The sequence below is a fragment of the Drosophila kikkawai genome, unplaced genomic scaffold, assembly GCF_030179895.1.
Source record: "Drosophila kikkawai strain 14028-0561.14 unplaced genomic scaffold, DkikHiC1v2 scaffold_57, whole genome shotgun sequence".
Taxonomy (NCBI): domain Eukaryota; kingdom Metazoa; phylum Arthropoda; class Insecta; order Diptera; family Drosophilidae; genus Drosophila; species Drosophila kikkawai.
Window position 1 is genome coordinate 39,170 of NW_027222717.1, and position 23,033 is coordinate 62,202.

General features: G+C 39.4%; 1 protein-coding gene and 2 long non-coding RNA genes across 3 annotated transcripts; all 3 read right to left on the reverse strand.

The window, feature by feature from the left end:
• Positions 1–220: 220 nt before the first annotated feature.
• On the reverse strand, positions 221–1,220 carry LOC138929583 (uncharacterized). The gene is made up of 2 exons (XR_011445831.1): positions 1,005–1,220; positions 221–945 (listed from the first exon to the last, which is right to left on the reverse strand). It is a non-coding gene; the product is annotated as an uncharacterized lncRNA (long non-coding RNA).
• Positions 1,221–5,916: 4,696 nt separating this feature from the next.
• On the reverse strand, positions 5,917–6,908 carry LOC138929582 (uncharacterized). Its single transcript, XR_011445830.1, has 2 exons — positions 6,701–6,908; positions 5,917–6,641 (listed from the first exon to the last, which is right to left on the reverse strand). It is a non-coding gene; the product is annotated as an uncharacterized lncRNA (long non-coding RNA).
• Positions 6,909–19,357: 12,449 nt separating this feature from the next.
• LOC138929581 (uncharacterized) lies at positions 19,358–20,962 on the reverse strand. Its single transcript, XM_070288986.1, has 4 exons — positions 20,622–20,962; positions 19,875–19,944; positions 19,741–19,767; positions 19,358–19,649 (listed from the first exon to the last, which is right to left on the reverse strand). Exons 1-4 carry the CDS (start codon positions 20,835–20,837, stop codon positions 19,366–19,368), a joined length of 597 nt encoding a protein of 198 aa, XP_070145087.1. The 5' UTR covers positions 20,838–20,962; the 3' UTR covers positions 19,358–19,365.
• Between the last annotated feature and the right edge of the window lie 2,071 nt (positions 20,963–23,033).

Genomic DNA, 23,033 nt, shown 5'->3' on the forward strand with positions numbered 1-23,033 from the left:
TATATATATACAGAATAAATCAAATATGCGGCCTTGGTGCCAATTTACTTTCGATATACTGACTTACGCTCAGATCCTCCGCTGCTGGTTCGTTGGGCCCATCGAAGTTGCAGGTGCTGATGGCTGTTAGTTGGAAAGTTCAGAAACGATATTTAAATGGGACGCCCGCGTTCGCATTCACATATTACGCTAAACGGCAGAAAAGCAACAACAATATCAGTTACTTTCTATCTAATGTTACGCATTACTCTAAATTTAATCGATCTCAAAACTTTACGTCCTTCGGGTTACTGGAATCATCCAGCGGGAGCGCGCTGCTCACCGCGACGCGCCTCCAACTTCTTCGACAGGTCACATGCCTGCCGCTCAAGCGAGCTCTCTATCCGGCTGCGCCTGCTCCTGCCTAGTCTCCGCTCAGCTACCTTCGCTGCACCTCCACTGTTCCTACTGGCTTATGCTCGAAAAGGTAATGCTTAGCCGCTGTCCATACAGCCGAATCGCCTTAGTTGGGGCTGCACGAGGCCGGTTACATTACTCCGAGAACTCAGACACAGGCCGCCTCTGGTCTGACTCTTGGAGTTTTCTCGCTCCCGGTTTAGTGCGGTCGCACTCGGATCGCTATAGCTCCTTGGCAGCCGACGTGGCAAAGCAGAGGTTCCCAAAAAGTAGGGTTACGCGCACGTGCTGCGTTGGCCGCACGTCGACGTCTCTGCCGCCGTAGGGCCTCCGAAAAGTTAGGTTATGGCCGCTCGGTCGCACAGCGTTGGGCTGCACGTCGACGTCGCTGCCGCCGTAGGGCTTCCAAAGAGTAAGGTTATGGCCGCTCGGTTGCACCGCGCCGCCTTGTTCGCTGATCGCCAACTTTTGCCGCGTGTGGCTGCCACGCCGGCGATACGCCACGCTTAGCGAAGGACGTAAGAGCCGTCGCCTAGCGCCAAACTAGCCCTGCACAACAAAAGGGTTAACTACACTATAAACTCTGCCGTTCCGTAGTTAATATTTACCCGTTCTCACTCGTGCACAACACTTATTAAGTTTTGTCACTGGTCTCTTGCTGGCACTTTACTATTAATTCGATTGAAACTGTATAATCCACGTGCCGGAATTATTATAGTAAAAATGATCTACGATGCGTGTGCTTTGCTCTGGTTTTCAATTTCAAGTGAGCGAGCGTCACAAAATTTCTCTACACGCAGCGTGCCTTGCATAGCAAACGAGCCAAAAGCTACGGGACTTTTCCCAAATCCTCTCTCGCGCTCTCCATGCTCGCGAGCGAAGGACTGGAGGAAGGAAAAATAAGCAAAAAATCGTACGATTTCGCTGGCGCTGCGAATGCAGGTAGAAGAAAAACGGCATGTTCTGGAAGGCGCTTCCCTACACTCTAGTCGCGGCATATGCGTTTCGATGGGTCGGTTCTATCATTTAAACTTACGATTATACTTATTTATATTTTCCTATTTGTTTTCCCTGCCCTTACCCTCTGACCCCTACACCACTCATCGAGAGTCCTACTCGAAGAGGTTTTAACTGAAAAAGGTCAGACAAGAATCGTTCTAGCTCTTTATGTCTTTCAGGTGATACACCCCTAAGGATTTCCCGACATCGTTTTCTAATTCATAGTAAATATGGCTAAGCTTCTTAGTAACTGTCGCTTTCATAAAGACTGGAGCCAGCTTACTGTTGAATTGTTTAGCCGCATTGCTTTGCGCAAAACTACGGGCATACACAGTGTCACCGACTTTAAAACATGCTGAACGCGAGCGCAAATTATAAACTTTTGCATTGTTTTCATGCGTTTCCCTAATTTTCTTCTGTGCCTGATTACGTGCTAGCTGCATGACATCAGGCGTTTTCAACAAAGTATCATCCTGTAACGACTTAATGTTTCTTAGTAATTCATAGTCCTTTCCGTTCATGATCATATTCTGTACTTCGGCAAACACAAGATTCTCCTTAGCTGGTGAGATGGGCCAATGCCTCTGTTTTACCGGCTTCGCTTGACCAACGTCTATGGAATGTTCAATTAGTTGAGTTCGACCTAATCCTTCTGACTCGTAAGAGGGAAGCTTAGAGATTACAGTCTCTAGCCTCTTCGGTTGCTCGATCGAAAGGACATGCGTTTTCGGGCTATCGTCCGGATCTTCGTCTCGCCCTACGTCAAGTTCAGCTACACTTCCGGTCTCTTCCATTATTTTGGACAATAGACCGAAGTCTCGCCAGAAATCAACTCCCAGATATATATCTTGCTTCAGCCCTGGGATCACAAAAAATTCGACTGGATGTGTACGATTTTGATAATTGATGTCTGCCACGAGTCTGCCTACGACTGAGCACTCGGAGTTATTCGCGGTTTTAATGCGACCTGAACATTTTCGTAAATTTGGGTTCTGAACTAAGTCTCTAGCAGCGTTGCCTCGGATACAGCTTATCGTTGCTCCTGAATCGAGTAACGCCACATAGCGCTTACCCACTAAATCGATTTCCGTGTATAAACGGTTATCGGAATTCATAAAAACTGCTGCTTTCAACTTTTTCCGGTTCTTTCGAACCTTGTTCCAAAATGATCGTGCTCTTAGTGTTGAACGTCCGGGTTTGCGAGTGTCAATACTGCTGCAAACGTCTGCGAATATTCTTCGTCTGGCTTCAGCGTACTGTGCTTCACGTATATGATACGGTTGGTTAACTTTTGCTGTGTTTGGGTGTACTTCTTGCAGATTTAAAACTTCACACGGTTCTGTCTGCGTACCACTACTGGATTTTAATGTTTCGGATGCGACGCGTGGATTTTGGCCGACGCATCCCTTTGTCGGTTTTCCGATGGTCTACAGTGCTGACAGTTCGGCTTAAAAGTGTTTTTGGCTCCGCACCCATAACAGAAGATGCTGCGAACTTCGAGACACTCGTCGAACCTATGGCCTATCTTATCGCAGTTCCAACATCTTATCTGATTAGTCTGTAGGGCTGACACATCTTCTCGACCTACATCCTCGGATTCCTGTTCTAGTTGAGCAATATAAGGTCGTGTTCCGACTTGGTTCTTCCCTTGCTGCGGTCTATTCTGCTTACAAAACTGTTCGTGCGTTCGTATCTCTTCCCTTAAGGTGACTAAGGAATCTATGCGCAAATGCATCAACTCGTACCTCAGCGATGGCTTCGCATGTCGAATCAGCAGTTCAACTAACGACTGCTCTGAAAGTCGAGTACTCAAGCGCGAAACCAACTTTTCTATTTGGAATTGGTACTCTTCGAATGGTTCCCTGTCTGCTTGACGCCTACTATTGATAGATTCCCATATGTCCATGTCTGTATCCACATCTCGAAATTTCTGTCTAAATTCCCTGCAAAACTCTGCCCATGTAAAATTCGTACATGCTTGGTGGAATTTCCAATACCACTCATTCGCTTTGCCGGTAAAGAACAGATGTAGGTGATCACAAAGAAGCTGATGATCTCCGTTCAAGTTTTGTTGGGCTAGTGCTTGTACTCTGTACAGAAAATCCTCTGTCTGCAAGCCATCTTTGGCTCCATCAAATTTGATGTGCCAACTCTGGATAATACCGGGCACCTTCTCCGGCTGCACCGAAGTGTGCGACCTCTCAGAGTTTCGACTAGATTGTCGATTCCCTAATCTCTCGTTTCGCTCCCTGTTCGGTAAGTTCAATCCTGACCCTGGCTGAGTTTGACCTACTGCGAAAGCTTGTCCCTGTGTTACATTGTTCATGCTTCTCCTACTCGGGGATTGGGCATTTCCGTTCGAGCTGCAAATTCGATATCTGTGATTGTATGAAAAGAGTCAAATCCTGCATAAGCTTCTGTTGCTGAGACCGCATTGCTGCTTGAACTACTCTACCTATTTCTTCGACACTCTCTGCTCTAGATGAATCGAGAACTGATGGTGTATTAGCGCTTCTATCGCGCTGCTGCGCCACGTTACTACGTTGCTGAGACCTAGTAACCATACCTCTGCGTTGCCCCAAACTTCGACCTCTTCTTGGTTCATTCCTGTTACGGCCTCGGTTTGTGATAAGATTGCTGCTGCCTTCGCCAGCGTCATATTCATTGGGTGCTCTTCCTGACTCGGATCTTTGTTCTGCATCTGCCAATTCGGCTAATAAGTTATTGTTCGATACTGACAACTGCTGCACCGTGCATGGTTGATTGCAAGTCGGACACGAGTTCGTTACTGACAAGTGATCTCTAATACATTGATGATGAAATCGATGATTACAAGGAGAAGCTGCTGTCAGATCGTTCACGCTTAAAGGTCGTGTGCATAGAATGCAAACACTCTCGTCATTATTAGAAGCGGCTGCTAAATTCTCTAAGCTATGATGAATAGGCATTTTCTTCTTCTGTAACTGTTATTGGTTGCTTAATATTTTCAAATTATGGTCTTTGTTTTTCCAGCTAGTTTCTGTCGAATACCTTCTTGCTGAGCGTTCTCTCCTAACCAACTCTATACTAATATTGTCTATATTGTTGCGGCTTTGTAGGTTTGTATTCGCTGTATTGGTCATCCATCGAAGTTCCTCTGACCACTTGATATTCCTAAATACGCGTACAGTACCTTTTGCCAGTAGTCTAAACTGTCGCCTTTGGATAGTATTCTGCGCTCGGTTAGCACTGGTCGATAGTACCACGAAGTTTTGATAACATATCGCTATTCCAAGCTTCTAATTCCGAATTCGCTTCCCTCTACCTATTGAACGGGAGTTTGATCCACCTAACTAATTTCAGGCTCGAGTTTTTGCGCCTGTGAGTGGGTTCGTTGCGGTCGCCTTGATCCGTAAGATCTCGAATCGAAGACGCAATTCCGGCTAAGAAGTCCTCAACTCGCAACTAGCAAATCTCTAGTATAAAATAGTAACAATTTCTGCTGATTAAATTAATTACAAAAAAATTCTTTTGGATGGATAGTCGAGCATTTTCATGGGCTAAAACCACTCGAGGGTCCTGCACCTAAAACAATAGGTATTTGCGGCTCCTGCGAGTTGCACTATAGCTTGATATTCTTCTTCCTCTTATTTCTCAAATGCAGATAACGGTCTTTGGCCCCACGTTGGGCGCCATTTTATTTATGTAGTAGCCAAGAGGCAGTGCTCACTAGATACTGTGGGTTTTCCAGTGTACAATCGGATCGGTATTTGTGCACTTCTTGCTATGCTCGGTTCAAAGCTCGTCGGATATGGCGTGGGCCTTCCTCACCGATTATAAGTCACACCCTTTCACTACTGTAATAAAAGTTTAAGTGCACATTCTGTAAACTAAATGATTGGTCAACGGTTGAATTAATCGGACGTACGGACGGACCCTAAAGAGTAGGTATAAGAGAGGAACACTCGCGTTGTGGGTGGCTGAGGTGTCATCCGCCCCCACGTCTTTACCCTCCCTGCCGTGGTAAACTCTGATAATTTAAGTGTTACCCCTTAACTAAGTTCATCTTTTCGATCTTAGCTCATTCTGAAGTAATTCGACATCCACTTGCTGTATTAACATAGACCAAAGTTTTTACTCCATTATTATTTCGTTAAACTTCAGGATAATTCATAATTCTGTCTCTTATAATTATTAATCATTTTCTTAATTTATCTAATCCCTAGATATTTATCTCTACGTTAATTGAAATTCATATAAACAAACGCGTAAATGTGCGGCTCGCTTAGGATCCCGTTTAAGTTATACATACGATCGATATATATATATATACAGAATAAATCAAATATGCGGCCTTGGTGCCAATTTACTTTCGATATACTGACTTACGCTCAGATCCTCCGCTGCTGGTTCGTTGGGCCCATCGAAGTTGCAGGTGCTGATGGCTGTTAGTTGGAAAGTTCAGAAACGATATTTAAATGGGACGCCCGCGTTCGCATTCACATATTACGCTAAACGGCAGAAAAGCAACAACAATATCAGTTACTTTCTATCTAATGTTACGCATTACTCTAAATTTAATCGATCTCAAAACTTTACGTCCTTCGGGTTACTGGAATCATCCAGCGGGAGCGCGCTGCTCACCGCGACGCGCCTCCAACTTCTTCGACAGGTCACATGCCTGCCGCTCAAGCGAGCTCTCTATCCGGCTGCGCCTGCTCCTGCCTAGTCTCCGCTCAGCTACCTTCGCTGCACCTCCACTGTTCCTACTGGCTTATGCTCGAAAAGGTAATGCTTAGCCGCTGTCCATACAGCCGAATCGCCTTAGTTGGGGCTGCACGAGGCCGGTTACATTACTCCGAGAACTCAGACACAGGCCGCCTCTGGTCTGACTCTTGGAGATTTCTCGCTCCCGGTTTAGTGCGGTCGCACTCGGATCGCTATAGCTCCTTGGCAGCCGACGTGGCAAAGCAGAGGTTCCCAAAAAGTAGGGTTACGCGCACGTGCTGCGTTGGCCGCACGTCGACGTCTCTGCCGCCGTAGGGCCTCCGAAAAGTTAGGTTATGGCCGCTCGGTCGCACAGCGTTGGGCTGCACGTCGACGTCGCTGCCGCCGTAGGGCTTCCAAAGAGTAAGGTTATGGCCGCTCGGTTGCACCGCGCCGCCTTGTTCGCTGATCGCCAACTTTTGCCGCGTGTGGCTGCCACGCCGGCGATACGCCACGCTTAGCGAAGGACGTAAGAGCCGTCGCCTAGCGCCAAACTAGCCCTGCACAACAAAAGGGTTAACTACACTATAAACTCTGCCGTTCCGTAGTTAATATTTACCCGTTCTCAGTCGTGCACAACACTTATTAAGTTTTGTCACTGGTCTCTTGCTGGCACTTTACTATTAATTCGATTGAAACTGTATAATCCACGTGCCGGAATTATTATAGTAAAAATGATCTACGATGCGTGTGCTTTGCTCTGGTTTTCAATTTCAAGTGAGCGAGCGTCACAAAATTTCTCTACACGCAGCGTGCCTTGCATAGCAAACGAGCCAAAAGCTACGGGACTTTTCCCAAATCCTCTCTCGCGCTCTCCATGCTCGCGAGCGATGGACTGGAGGAAGGAAAAATAAGCAAAAAATCGTACGATTTCGCTGGCGCTGCGAATGCAGGTAGAAGAAAAACGGCATGTTCTGGAAGGCGCTACCCTACACTCTAGTCGCGGCATATGCGTTTCGATGGGTCGGTTCTATCATTTAAACTTACTGTTGGAGGGGGGCGGCTTTAAGCTGAAATGCACTCGGATAAATAATAACACGTAGAACTTGTCGGGGTTTTACGCGACGTGCGTCGGGATGTTTATTTAGTCGTAGGTAAATTGGTACTGAATACAAAGAACAAAAACTAAAGCTAGGGAGAGCGGATTAGAAGCTCTAGGACTGGAAGTCCGGAGGAAGAGGGAGAGAAAAGGAGAGCGTTCGGGATCACACTGCCTCCCGAAATTGAGCGCCTTTCTGGCGTGAACATTCTCCCCCCCTTGCGAGGATACGCAGCAAAAGTACCAGGAAGTATTAGCTCTGGAAAGCGTAGGATAACGCTGAGCGTTCGTCGGCATGTAGAAGGGTGTGGTGATCCTGTCCACACGACTGGCATCGGTCGCTACTTCGACAGGATCCTCCGGAATGGTGGTGGGCCAGGCAGTTGACGCAGTACTTCCTGTCGATGGCTGTCTGGAGCCGTTTCTTCGCATCAAGCCGGAGAAAACGGTGACACTTCCGAAGAGGATGGTTCCCTTGGCAGACTCGGCATTGGTAGGATAAAATACCTCGGGAACGTCTGCTCTTGCTGTCGTCGTACGGAACCCAGTAATTGGAATCGGCCGAAGTAGTCACTCGTGTGGAGAACGAGGAAATTCTTTGGATGGGTGCAGGAATTTGTGGTGCGTCATCACGAGGATTCGGAACACTGGATAAAGTGTTGCTTGGATGCAACAATGTTTGATGCCGACCGTGACACGTAAGACAGCTGTGGGCGCTTGTGCAATTACGGAGTGGATGACCGCTTGCAAAGCAATTTAAGCACAACTGCTTTTTCTCAATGTACGAAGTTCGATTTTCTATCGTCATCTGGAGGAAGCGTGGACATTTACGCACTGGATGGTTCTCTGCAGAACACAAATCGCATCTTTTGGATATGGGAACAATCCGCGTACTAAAGGATTTTAGTACTCGCGGTGCCACGATGGATTTTGTCGGGTTGGACGGACTGAGGCGTATCGTAGGAGGTTGAATAGAATTCATAGATTCCAGAGTTCTATGGCGCTCAGTAAGGAAAGAATCTAATTCTAGCCACGTCGGAATTTCGGTTTTATTTGGTAAGGACTGCTCCCATAATGAGAGCGTCAGCTTTGGAAGCTTCGTGGAACACAAATAAACCAATAGACAATCCCAATTATCCGTAGGAAGGCCGGACAGAGTTAGGGATGTGAGGCAATTTTGAATTGTATTCTGCAGCTCCTTCAAGGCTGCCGAGGATTCGCGTTCGATGGATTGTATGTTTAGTAATTTCTTCAGTTGGCTGTTCACCAACGCGCGTTTATTTTCGAAACGCTCAGTTAGGTTTCCCCATGCTGAGCGGAAACCGTCATTGGTGAGTGGCGAATTGGAAACTATAGAATGAGCTTCACCACTAGTCTTGGCATTTAAATAGAACAACTTTTCTACAGGGGTCAGCGTAGGATTGTCGATATAGACCGCTGTGAAAAGGTCCCGGAAAGTCGGCCAGCGAAGATAATCGCCCGAGAAAACTTCCGTTTCGCACGGAGGAAGCCGACAGCCAGACGGAAAGGAATTTTGGGGCGCAGGAGGTTGGACTGGAGCTGCTTTAGCAGAGATCGTATCGATCTGTTCCATGAGCTGGGCGGCACACCGTCCGTAAATAAAATAGGAGTAGTCGTATTTTGCCTTAAGAGTAGGCAAGATGTCTGCAGCGCCCTCTAAACCAACTGAAATTAGCTCTGAACAAGCTTCGTACTCTGTCTCGACCTTGTCCCATAGCGCTCGGACTTGGTCGAGATGGATTTGACAAGAGTACTTGGATGGAGTGGGTGCTGCTGGATTGCAGACTCTGGACTCGAAGTGACTCAGACGGTCACAGATCAACGTAAATTTGTCTAAAATTGAAGGAGCCATTCTGGATATTTCTTTATAATTTTTACTATAAATAGGTATATATTACAAAATAATTTATAGGTCGAAGTTGGATTGGGAATTTAGGAACCAATCGGACTCGTAATAATTATTTTTGAAATAATTATTATTTGTGGAAAATTGTATTTTTCTCGTAAGGAATTCAAATCGAGAATATTTGAATTAAATACGGAATTACGAAAATACGGTCACACTAATGTGTATATGGAAGCACACTTGGATTTCTAACTTAATCGGTTAGTTGGAATTTTAATATAAAATAATTTAAAATTATTTTATTTGTCTGGTCTTATTTGATTGACCGGTGCTGTATTTCGGAACCAATACGTGTGTGTGTGTATATTTGTGCACTTTTGCATACGGCAAGTGCACAAATATACACACACACACGTATTGGTTCCGAAATACAGCAAAATAGCGGAGATAAGGAGAGGCGGAAAAAATTGCCAAATATCGGAGCGTCGTATGCAGACGATTATGTATGTATGTAAATACGTATTGCAGCTCAGAATAGAGCGAGGGAGTAAAAAAACAACAATATATGTACGAATTAAATAAATTTGTTATTAAGGGGGTCTTCTCATTCAAAAGCCGTTTTTTGGACCCTTTTTAAAAAAATTCTTATTTGAAAACGCAAAGAATAATTGAAAACTTTTTTTATTTATTGTATTCAAAAATGTTCAAAGTAACTAAAAAAGTTGTTCTTGCCTCGATACGAGGGTTGTTCAAAGAGTAATGTGACTTCAAACTTGGTGGTCGAAAAAAAAGGTGTCGTCCTGGCGGCCACGATTCAGGGTCTCCAGAACGTCCGAAATGAAAAATAAAAACGGGGTTATAATCAGAATAGATGTCATTTTCGGCTGACGGAACAGATTTTTTTAAAAAATTTTTAAAACAAAATGGCGGCCATTCAAAAAAAAAAATTCGATTTCGGGCGTTTTTTTTGTAGTTTAGTGTAAAAAAAAAATAGAAAAAAAAATTTTTTAAAAAATCTGTTCCGTCAGCCGAAAATGACATCAATTCTGCGTCGATTCCATTTTGTTTCATGAAAATCGGTTCAGTTGAACTGGAGATATCATGGCCGCCAGTTCGAAAAACGTGGTTTCGAGATAAACGCGTTTGAAGTTTGAAAAAAGGCTCATTTTGCATAGATCTTGCTTCACAAAAAAGGCTGTATCTTCTAAAGTATTTCGAATTTCTAAAAATCCTTTTGGGGACATATACACACCATCCCAAGCTATAAATAAATGCAAAAAAAAAAAAAATCGAAAAAAAAAAGTTGCCCAATGAGAAGACCCCCTTAAATAAATTTGTAAATATAAGTTTCGGATTGAAGTGGACTGTATTTGTAGTATGTACGTAATGTAAATAAATGCTAGCGGGAACACAGTAAACGAGAAGGAATTAAGAATAATTCGAAATTGGAAAGTTTTACTGTGGCTTAGGCATTTATTTAAACAAACACTTTCGGAATTTTGGAACGAAGACCTTGTATAGAAATTATTTGGATATAATTTCTCGATTTGGGGAAATGTCAATGTTGACAGTGATCGTAGTCTTATGGAGTGGACTGTATATGTTTGTAAATGTAAATAAATGCTAGCAGGAACACAGTTAACGAAGAGGAATTGAGAACTATTGGAATTAAATTCTCACTGTGGCTATTGCATTTATTTAAACTTTTGGATTTCGGCACAGAAATTTGACACAAATGTAGAAAATTTGGAAACCGAATTATTTTGAATTTGGAATTGGAAGTTATTATGCTGCCGTGTGTCGGATTAATCGGACTTGGATTTAGACAATAATCATACAGAGAAGTTAAGACGAATTGAGTTTCGCAAAACCTAACTGTATGACCGGCAGCAATAATGTAATGAACTTATCTGTTGCGGTGTTAAAGCCACCGGAGCTGCTGGTGGATGATATCCGGCTCGAAGGACCAAATGTTGGAGGGGGGCGGCTTTAAGCTGAAATGCACTCGGATAAATAATAACACGTAGAACTTGTCGGGGTTTTACGCGACGTGCGTCGGGATGTTTATTTAGTCGTAGGTAAATTGGTACTGAATACAAAGAACAAAAACTAAAGCTAGGGAGAGCGGATTAGAAGCTCTAGGACTGGAAGTCCGGAGGAAGAGGGAGAGAAAAGGAGAGCGTTCGGGATCACACTGCCTCCCGAAATTGAGCGCCTTTCTGGCGTGAACACTTACGATTATACTTATTTATATTTTCCTATTTGTTTTCCCTGCCCTTACCCTCTGACCCCTACACCACTCATCGAGAGTCCTACTCGAAGAGGTTTTAACTGAAAAAGGTCAGACAAGAATCGTTCTAGCCCTTTATGTCTTTCAGGTGATACACCCCTAAGGATTTCCCGACATCGTTTTCTAATTCATAGTAAATATGGCTAAGCTTCTTAGTAACTGTCGCTTTCATAAAGACTGGAGCCAGCTTACTGTTGAATTGTTTAGCCGCATTGCTTTGCGCAAAACTACGGGCATACACAGTGTCACCGACTTTAAAACATGCTGAACGCGAGCGCAAATTATTAACTTTTGCATTGTTTTCATGCGTTTCCTTAATTTTCTTCTGTGCTTGATTACGTGCTAGCTGCATGACATCAGGCGTTTTCAACAAAGTATCATCCTGTAACGACTTAATGTTTCTTAGTAATTCATAGTCCTTTCCGTTCATGATCATATTCTGTACTTCGGCAAACACAAGATTCTCCTTAGCTGGTGAGATGGGCCAATGCCTCTGTTTTACCGGCTTCGCTTGACCAACGTCTATGGAATGTTCAATTAGTTGAGTTCGACCTAATCCTTCTGACTCGTAAGAGGGAAGCTTAGAGATTACAGTCTCTAGCCTCTTCTGTTGCTCGATCGAAAGAACATGCGTTTTCGGGCTATCGTCCGGATCTTCGTCTCGCCCTACGTCAAGTTCAGCTACACTTCCGGTCTCTTCCATTATTTTGGACAATAGACCGAAGTCTCGCCAGAAATCAACTCCCAGATATATATATATATCTTTCTTCAGCCCTGGGATCACAAAAAATTCGACTGGATGTGTACGATTTCGATAATTGATGTCTGCCACGAGTCTGCCTACGACTGAGCACTCGGAGTTATTCGCGGTTTTAATGCGACCTGAACATTTTCGTAAATTTGGGTTCTGAACTAAGTCTCTAGCAGCGTTGCCTCCGATACAGCTTATCGTTGCTCCTGAATCGAGTAACGCCACATAGCGCTTACCCACTAAATCGATTTCCGTGTATAAACGGTTATCGGAATTCATAAAAACTGCTGCTTTCAACTTTTTCCGGTTCTTTCGAACCTTGTTCCAAAATGATCGTGCTCTTAGTGTTGAACGTCCGGGTTTGCGAGTGTCAATACTGCTGCAAACGTCTGCGAATATTCTTCGTCTGGCTTCAGCGTACTGTGCTTCACGTATATGATACGGTTGGTTAACTTTTGCTGTGTTTGGGTGTACTTCTTGCAGATTTAAAACTTCACACGGTTCTGTCTGCGTACCACTACTGGATTTTAATGTTTCGGATGCGACGCGTGGATTTTGGCCGACGCATCCCTTTGTCGGTTTTCCGATGGTCTACAGTGCTGACAGTTCGGCTTAAAAGTGTTTTTGTGCTCCGCACCCATAACAGAAGATGCTGCGAACTTCGAGACACTCCTCGAACCTATGGCCTATCTTATCGCAGTTCCAACATCTTATCTGATTAGTAGAAGACTATTGCGGGTCCTGGGCCAGTTTGGTAGGGGGTGGGGGGGGTCATTAGTCACGCATGACTGCGCACGAGGGGTGCGGAGGGTCATTAGTCACGCATGACTGCGCGCGAGGGGGGCGCAGGTGTCCTAATTAGCATAAAAAATCAATTAATTATTAGGGGGAAGGGGTTTAGGGTAAGATCCTCCCCCTCATTATTTTACGCATGCATGATCATGTGCAGTTTTGTGTGTTGTTAAGCGTGAGAAACTGATTGGGAGGGGTTAAAGGGATAAGGTGTGTGTGTTCAAGCATGGGAATTTGTGGGATTTTGTGAAGGAGGGAGGGATGAGACATAAGGAATTTGTGAGAATTTGTGAAGGAGGGAGGGATGAGGCATAATGCATAAGAATTTATTAGGGTTAGTTATTGTGCGTATCCGGCTTGTGTTAATGTAATTCAATTAGGATAACAGGTGTGTAAGTCACCCCGGTTATTTAACTTGTCTAAACGTGTAATACCTTGTAACGGTTTTGTTTCTGTTGTCATGCGTGAGAATTTGTGAGATCGTGTGGTGGTAGATGGGGTGAGTTCTCATGCTTGTGCCAAGAAATTTCTAGCGAGGGTTGTTGTGAGACTTGCTTACCTGTTGTCATGCGTGAGAATTTGTGAGATCGTGTGGCTTGTGCCTGAACGGTTTGTACCTGGCCGACTCGTGTGGTGGTGGTGGATGGGAAATGTTCTTATGCTTGTGTGTAGCTTGTGCCAAGAAATTTCTAGCGAGGGTTGTTGCTTACCTGTTGATCTATGAATTTGTAAGATCGTGTGTGTGGCTCGTGTCTACCCAGGCCTGCTTGTGTGTTTTAATTGGTGGAAAGTAGATTCAATTAACTTGGCTAAACATGTAATGATATATTTTGTTGTATAATTTGAAGGTATTTTCTAGTTAGGTGCATATAGGATGAGTATATGTATGACATAAGTGGGGAGTAGATGATGATATAGAAGGTTATAGATGTGTGTATATGAATATCACCCCCTTAATGGTGAGAAGGTATTCCGTGGGAAAGGGTGGGCGATCGTAAACGTTTAAATTAATAAAGAAAGCATGTGAAAGGAATCGAAGAAATTTGAATATATCCCAAAATATCTTCAAGACTTTCCCACACCGCATGAAAGAACGAGTTGTGTGCATGTGAGGGTGGATGATCGCAGATGTTTGAATTAATAGAGAAAGCATGTAAACTAAAAGACACATTTTCTAGGAAACAAAAAATGTATCCTAAATATTCTTAAGACTTTCCCACACCTTTTGTAACAAAGAGTTGTGTGTAAGGGTGGAGGATCTTAAGTGTTTCAACCCCACCATCCTATGTGTAACATATGTGGATGTTACCTTAAATTAGCATAATTTCGGGGAGCTAACCTTTCTAATAGAAAAGGGATGTGAACAAAAAGAGAAATTTGAAGAACACATAAGAATTTAAACATACCCCCTTAAGACTTTCTCACGCACATTCATAGAAATAAGGAAATGGGGTACTTTCTAAACCCCCAAAAAGTCATCTTGGAAAGCGCATTTCGGGAAATGGTTTTAGTTTAAAAAAACATTCGCTCGCGTCAAGATATTTTTCTTCGTCTCGAAAATTTCTCTCGGTCTCCAATAATACATTTTTTGTAAAGTGAAAACTCGACCAAGTGTTTAAAAAATATATAACAAAAAAAAAAGAAACTGAAAAAAAGCAAAGTGAAAGTGAACTGAATAATGTAAATAGTGCTGTGTTGTGCTATTGAAATCAGAAAAAAAGAAAAATAATAAAAATAAATAAATTGAAAAACAAAGAAACAAAAGGAAAATTAAAAAAATAATTTAAACTGTTTGTAAATAGTGCTGTGCTGTGCTATTAACCAAATCAAAAAAAATAAAATAATAAAAACAAACAAACAAAAGGAAAATTAAAAAAATAATTTAAACTGTTTGTAAATAGTGCTGTGCTGTGCAATTAACCAAATCAAAAAATAAAATAATAAAAAACAAACGAACAAAAAGGAAAATTTAAGAAATTATTAAAACTGTTTGTAAATAGTGCTGTGCTGTGCTATTCAAAAAAAAAAAAATATATCGATCAAGTGAATTAAAAAACATAAAATAAAAAACAAGAACCAAAATGTATCGATTCTGCGAAAAGTGCAATATGCCCACAAATTCCTCTGCTGAATGGAATCAGCATGTGCGAACGGAGAAGCATAAAATGAATGCTATTGAACCCGTGGATTCCCGGGTCAAAAAAGTAGCAGATGGATTTCGAGGGAGGATCCTTCACTACCTGTTCGAGAATACGCAGGCAGGAGTGATATTCCCAGCATCATTTCTACGAGAGGCAGGAGACGCATTTCTGCCTCATCTAGCAACAATTTTGGAAAGCTATGCATCCGTAAAAGTTAATTTTGAACTTTTCGGTTTGTATAAGCTATTAAAAGATGAAGAGGAGTGTATGGAGATGAAGTCATTTCAATCGAAAATGACAATTCTCTCCATGCACTCAGACATTAACAATGAATATGAGGACCACACGGAGAAAATAATTGGAAAAATGGATGAGTTCCAAGAGAGGGATAGTGGATGGACATTGGTCCACATCGCTCGGCTTGAGATGAACGTGAACCAATATTCACCAATAAGAGGATCGTCATTTATCGAGCTACCTGAGGCACTGGAAAATAAAGGATCCATTGTGAATGTAAGAAACTTGAACGATGAGTTTTGTTTCAAGTGGACGATAATTGCTGCGATCATGAACAAATCAACCAAACGGAGTAGATGCAGCGGGTATAGGGTTAACATTGAAGATGATGTTATCACCCTCCAAAACGGATACCAATTGGATTTCAGTGGATTGGAGTTCCCTCTCAACCCTCGACATATCACGGATTTTATGAAAAAAAACCTGGAGCTGAGCGTATCTGTTTTTGGATATGATGATGGATTAATTTATGGCCCCATTTTTTACCCACCTGAGGTGAAACCCCGCCACATAAATATGCTGCTTTTGGAGGAAGGAAATAAAGCGCACTACACATGGATAAGAAATCTTTCAGGGTGAGTCTTATTTATTATTTTTATTATTTTCCTATTTTTATTATATTATTAAATATATATATATATATTTTTTTTATTTTGATTTTTATTATTTTATTATTTTATTTATCTATTTATTTATTTTTATTTTTTTTATTTTTTTTATTTTTTTTTTAATTTTCTGTTCACCTTTGTTTTTTTTTTTTTTTTTTTAATTTTCTATTCACCTTTATATATAGTTAAACGTTAGGGGGATTTTAGCTAATAGCTTCTTTTTTATTATTCATTGTTTTAGTTTGGTTGCCTCTCAGACGGGAAAAGGGAAAAGAAAGCAGTGGTTCTGCAATAGATGCCTGAATTATTCCTTAACTAAGGAAGCTGCCAAACGTCATTCTGAAGTGTGTAGCAAAATAGTTTCCAGACTGCCCCATCCGCGCAACGCCACCCTCCGCTACACGAATGTTCATAAGGAGGTTAAGGTGCCATTTTCAGTATATGCTGACTTTGAAGCTATACTGCAGCCTGATGAGAAGGCTATTAGTCAAAAACTATTTAAAATAAATACACATGTGCCTATAGCATATGCATATTATATTAAGTGCGCGTATGATGATAGTTTAAGTAAGTTAGAAATTGAAACGACCTTAGAAGCAGGGCAAAATTTTGTTAATTCACTCATTACAAATTTAAAATATATTTATTCAAATTATATTTCAAAAGAAGTTCCCATCCAAATGTCTATGGATGAGGAAGAAGAATTCCAAAAAACTGATAAATGCCATATCTGCCATAGTCCCCTTTTATTAGATAGGGTGAGGGATCATTGCCATTTTACTGGTAAATTCAGAGGTGCTGCACATAATGCATGCAATTTAAAATATCAAGTCCCGGATTTCATCCCAGTTTTTTTCCATAATTTCTCCAGGTATGATTGTCATTTATTCGTGAAAGAATTGGCTCTCATACCTGGAGAAATGAGTGTTATTCCATCGAATAAGGAGCACTATATTTCCCTCTCAAAAACTATAACTACTGATGATGGGGGAAGTTTTCAGATTCGCTTCCTTGATTCTTTCCGCTTCATGTCGTCCGCCTTAGACACACTTGCATCAAACTTAGATGATAATCAATTAGTAACAACGAAAACCTTCTTTGAAAATCAGGAAGAATTTTCTTTGATGAGGCGTAAGGGTGTATTTCCTTATGAATATTTAGATTCAGTTGAGAGGCTATCAGAAACTTCTTTACCTCCCCGAGAAGCATTCTATAGCTCCCTAACAGAAACTAATTGTTCGGAAGAAAATTATACTCATGCACAGAGGGTTTGGGATAAATTTTCATGTCAAAATTTAAAAGATTATTTGGAATTATATTTGAAAACAGATGTCTTGCTAATGACAGATGTTTTTGAAAACTTTCGAAATATCTGCATGAAAATTCATTCATTAGACCCTGCGCATTTTTACACCTTACCTGGTTTATCATGGGAGGCCATGTTAAAATATACCGAAATTGAGTTAGAACTATTAACAGATATAGATCAATTAAAATTTATACAATCGGGCATTCGTGGTGGTCTCGTACAATGCGTAAATCGATATTCAAAAGCTAATCATAAATATTTGGATTCTTATGACGATAAAAAAGAATCCCAATATTTATCATATTTTGATGCCAACAATTTGTATGGATGGGCCATGTCCCAACCTTTGCCATATGGAGGATTTGAATGGGTATCAAGGGAAACCCTTGATAATATAAATATATTAGAGCACCCAGATGATTCTGAATATGGCTACATGTTCGAGGTAGATTTAGAATATCCGTTTAGCTTGCACGAGACTCATAATGACTTACCATTTTGTTGTAGTAATCAGCTACCAACACCATCATCTAAAGTAAAAAAATGAATTGCAGATCTTAAAGATAAAAATAATTATATAATCCACTATAGAAATTTAAAACAGTGCTTAGAATGTGGATTACAATTAAAAAAAATTCATAGAGGTCTTCGCTTCTTCCAAAAACCTTGGTTGAAGAAATATATTGATCTTAATAATTTTCATCGTACAAATGCTAATAATACATTTGATAAAAATTTTTATAAATTATCCAACAATGCGGTATATGGAAAAACAATGGAAAACGTTGATAAACGTGTTAATATTAAATTAATTTCAGAATGGGAAAGTGCAACTCCAAATGATTCTCCCGGTCGTAAAAGAGATTGCGCCCGTTCACTGATTTCTAAATCTAACTTTCATAGTCTGAAAAAATTTTCGGATCATTTTTATGCATTTCAAATGACCAAATTAAATGTTTTTTATAATAAACCATTATATTTAGGTTTCACAATTTTAGAAATTTCAAAATGGAAGATGTATGATTTTCATTATAATTATATGAAACCAAAATTAAATGAAAACATACAATTAAATTATATGGACACAGATTCATTTATATATACCATCAAAACTGATGACTTCTATAATGATATTAGAAATGATATAGAGTCATATTTTGATACATCTGAATTTCCAGATAAAATTGCTGAAACGTATAATTTTCCTAAAACCAATAAAAAAAAGTTAGGGTTTTTCAAAGATGAACTCAATGGGAAACCCATGCTCGAGTTTGTTGGTTTACGCTCGAAAATGTATTCATATAAATTTAGTGAGGGTGATGGTAGCGCTGAAAAAACAATAAAAAAATCAAAAGGTGTCAAACGAAGCGCAATAGAGAAAATAGACTTTCATGATTATAAAAAGTGTTTGCTTTCTGAGGAGTCTGTGATAGGGTCAATGGCAATGTTTCGATCATCAAATCATGTAGTATCTACTATTAGGTGTAATAAAATTATACTTAATAGTAAAGATGATAAGAGAATTATAGATTCTAATAAAATGAGTACTATGGCATATGGGCATTATAAAATAGAAGAAAAAGATTTAGAATGTAAAATAGCTGAATTAGATGTAAGTATTTTCGAGTGGAATGAGAAAATAAAAAAAATTGAAAATTGTACAAATAGGAGTAATTTAGAACAAAAAAAATTAGAAGAATATTTACAAAAAAGAGAGGAAGACCAATTTAAATTGGAAGTCAAGGAATTAGAACAAGACCTATTTATAATAAGAAAATCGGATGATTTTAAATAAAAAGTATTTAGATAATATATTATAATAAACAAGTATAATTTTATTTAACTTTGTGAAACATGTAAAAACTTAATTCTAAGAACAAATATGTATTTTTTTAACAATATTAATTTTTTTGAACAATAAAAATTATTAGTTTTATTTATATTCATTATATATTTTTAAGAACAATTGTATATTTTCTTAATCAATTTAAAAAAAAAGTTAGTAATAATAATAACAATTTTAGAAAAAAAAAAAAAAAAAATTTTATTTTTTAAATAAAGAAACAATATAAATTTCAAAAAAATTTTTTAAATAACTTGATTCATTTCATTATTGGTGGGAAATTCTTCTTATGGATCTAATATATTAGATTTCACAATTTGGGTGTAATTAGTTAATCCTCCCTCCATTAAAATTACATCATTTTCGTTTTGGTTTGTATCATCAACAAATGGAGGGGGGAGGGGGTTTTCATCTTCTTGGTCTATATTTAAAGGTAAGATTTGTTTATAATTTTCAGCGCCGCCTTCCATATAAATAAGTTCATTTTCATATAGCCGTCCTGCTTCTTCTTCTTCATCTGTGTCTACATAAAAAATCCCTTCATTGATTAGATTATTTTCCAAAGCCTTATCTGTAAACAAAATTAAATAAAAAATAATTATGAAATATTCAACTATATACAAAAAATGAAAAATATATAAATACAAATTTAGTTCACTCACCTTTTTCATTCATATCATTTCCCCTATCTATAGAAAAATAAAAAGAGAAGAAAAGAGAAGAAAATAAAAGAAAAGAAAAAAAAATTAGTATAATATTTCAAAATTGAAAATAAACATAAATTTAGTTTACTCACCTTTTTTATTAGTTGTATCATTTTGAATCTTGTTTTTCTCCCAGTCATAACCTTCACTAAATTTTATATTCTGGAAGAGAAATAACTTTTTACCTATGAAATTTCATCATTAAGTATTGATTGGAACTCATCAATGTTTTTAACCTTTATTTCATCGTTCGAAATCTGGGTTTCTTTTCTATTTAAATAATCATCTAACAGTCTATCTGCTATATTCCTCTTTTTTAAATATATTGCATTTATTTGCTCTGCCTCATCATTTCTAATTTCCCGCACTTGTGGTTCATCACTTAAATAACCATCGTTAATATCCTGATACCTGTTTTCTGTTGCAATTTGATGATCTGCCTCGCTCGAAATCTGTGTCCTAATTTTCTTGTCTTTCTTTCTCTCATTAACAAGAGCCTCTTGTGTTAACGCCTCAGCAAATTCAAAACAATTTATTCTAAGTGTTGATGGAGGAATATGATTTATTTTTTTATTGTCAGTATTTGAGGTGTGAGCTAATCTAGATCTATAGTGACATTTAATACCCACCTTGCCATTTGAATATGAAATAATAAAATATCTATTAGCTCCTCTGTGACCTAAATCGAAATGACGACCTATTTTTTTCTCCTGGGCTATTAATTTTTGCTTAAAGTTTTCTATTAATTTTTTTTTGGTTATGGCTATACCTGTGCTATTCATAGTTGAACTATTTTTTAATCTACGCGTCGTGTTTCTCTTCACTGGTATGCGACTTACATTATCCTCATCATTATCGGCTATCCCCAACATGATCTTAAATGAAGAACTATCATCCGCCATAGTATTCGCTGTAGTTGTAGAAGTTGAAGTAACAGCTGAAGTTGATGTTTCAAATGTTGAACTATTGAGTAATAGCCTTTCCCTGGTCATCACAAGAGTTGTATTTGATTCGTTTCCGGTAGTAGAAGGTAAAATTGGTTCCAACGTCCTCATCGATTGTTCTTCTCCATTCTCGAATAAAATTGGTGAGGGTGCAGGTTTATTTGTTGTTGTTGTTGTTGTTCCATCATCATTATCATCATCATTGAAAATTGGTGAGGGTGCAGGTTTATTTGTTGTTGTTGTTGTTGTTGTTGCTCCATCACCCTCACTAATGAGGGTTGTATCAACTTCTCTATCCTCATTCAAAATTGGTGAGGGTGCAGGTTTATTTGTCGTTGTTGTTGTTGCTACATCATCATCATCATCATCATTACCCCCATTAATGAGGGTTGTTTCCAGCGTTGAAGTTGATATTGCTTCTCCGTCCTCGATGAAAATTCGTGAGGGTGATGAAGGCGGGGTTGACGAAATTCGCAGCAGTGAAGGCACCATATTCTCACTCTCACTTTCACTTTCACTTTCACTTTCACTTTCACTTTCAATTAATTTCTCATTTTTATCATTAATAATAGTTGAGGATATGTTTTTGTAAATTTCGGTATCTTCCAAAATTTCAAAATTAAATTCTATCCTCATTAATTTGTTCGAATTCGGTAAATTCATTAAAAACTCAACTTCATTTGATGAACTCCATGAAGTTGAGTTTGTTAAATTAGCTAGTACATATTTAACCGGAGCAGTCTTCACGCCACACCAAATAGTCGCGAAAACGAAGATCACGACCGCGTTGAAAGACATAGTGATGTTTTCCAATGTAAGAATAGTTGGGAACTGATCTGGACCGAAAATTCATTCGCCCTTTTCACATTGAGAACGAGCAGAGAAATTAAACAAGGCATATACATTCACATGCACATACAAACAATTATCAAGATTTTTCTTCGGTTTGTATATAGAAGGCACTGCTCGCCACGCACTATCAGCCGCATACCACACACGCATATACACAGAGTATATTCCACATCGCCCTCCACGCACATCGCCCTCAACGCACATCGCCCTCCACGCACTATCCGTCACGCATTAATTATAGAATTTCGTTTTTATGGACCCAGCTATCTTCTGACTTTGGAAAGCCTAGCCAGCGCACAAGCACACGATCCCCCTTCCGCTTCAAAATCTTCTCGACGAGATAAGTGTGGGGGAACATAGTCTTTTTTATTTCTTGGGCATAGAAACCGCCTTCTATAGGGGTCCCCTTCAGATCTTCAAGTAAATAAGTGGTGGGGAATGTGTTGTTAACATGTCGTATTCGAAAAATTTCTGTGGTCCAGCCCGCTATGTACCCCTTTGTGAATACATGTTTATATTTACTTATGCGTACAAATTCCCCTTCCCGTAAATTTTTGTTATTTAAAAATACTTTTCGGTGGTTGTAGACCGTTGATAAAAGTTGTTTCTCATTAGACGCATTGACGTCAATTGGTTTCATTTTTATTGTTCTATGCTTCCTGTTGTTGTAAATATCAATTAAGTTTTTATACATTTGAATCCATGTATATTTTCCATTGAAACTAAACTCACGCCACATAAGTTCTTTTAATGTTCTATTAAAACGTTCCACGATCGATGCTTTAAGAACGCTAAAAGTTGAGTAATGATGAATTTTAAATCGCGTCATTAATTCTTGAAATTGTTTATTATAGAACTCATTTCCATTATCTGTTTGTAAATTTTTGGGTGTCCCTCGACCAGACTTTAAAATGTTTAACATAGCTTTGGTGACATCTGGTGCATTTTTTGATTTCACCGCCTCCCCAAAAGCGAACTTACTAAAACAATCCACAACTGTCAATAAATATTTATAGCCTTTGTTGACAGTGGCATAAGGCCTCATCTCAACTAAATCAGCTTGCCACAAATCATTAATTCCTTTTACTATCACTCGACGTCGTGGGAAGTTTTTTAATGTGGGGCGATGTAATTCATTCACAATATCTCGCTTACTCATATTTTAATTTTATTCGGGATGAATGGTGTTCGCTCCTTAGATATTGTTTCACTTTTTAATATTGATTTCGGGTGAATTATATAGCTGAAAATACTATTTTCTATTTCATCAATTTGCATTATTATTTCACGAAGATTTTTCTTTAGATAATCAATTTTTGAAGAAATTTCATTCACTTTGCTATCAACATGATTTATTCGGGGTTTTACTTTAAAAATTGACTGTTTCTGTGGTTGATTGGAAATTACAGTAGATATATTTGTTAATACTTTTCTTGTTTCATCATCAACATAATT

Bases quoted from the DNA above. Each gene is read 5' to 3' on its own strand.
- LOC138929581 (XM_070288986.1), bottom strand. From the start codon at position 20,837: ATGAGGACGTTGGAACCAATTTTACCTTCTACTACCGGAAACGAATCA. The intron at 19,768-19,874 runs GTGAGTAAACTA...ATTTTTCTATAG, and splicing joins TGATACAACTAATAAAAAAG to ATAGGGGAAATGATATGAAT. The intron at 19,650-19,740 runs GTGAGTGAACTA...TTTTGTTTACAG, and splicing joins AAATGATATGAATGAAAAAG to ATAAGGCTTTGGAAAATAAT.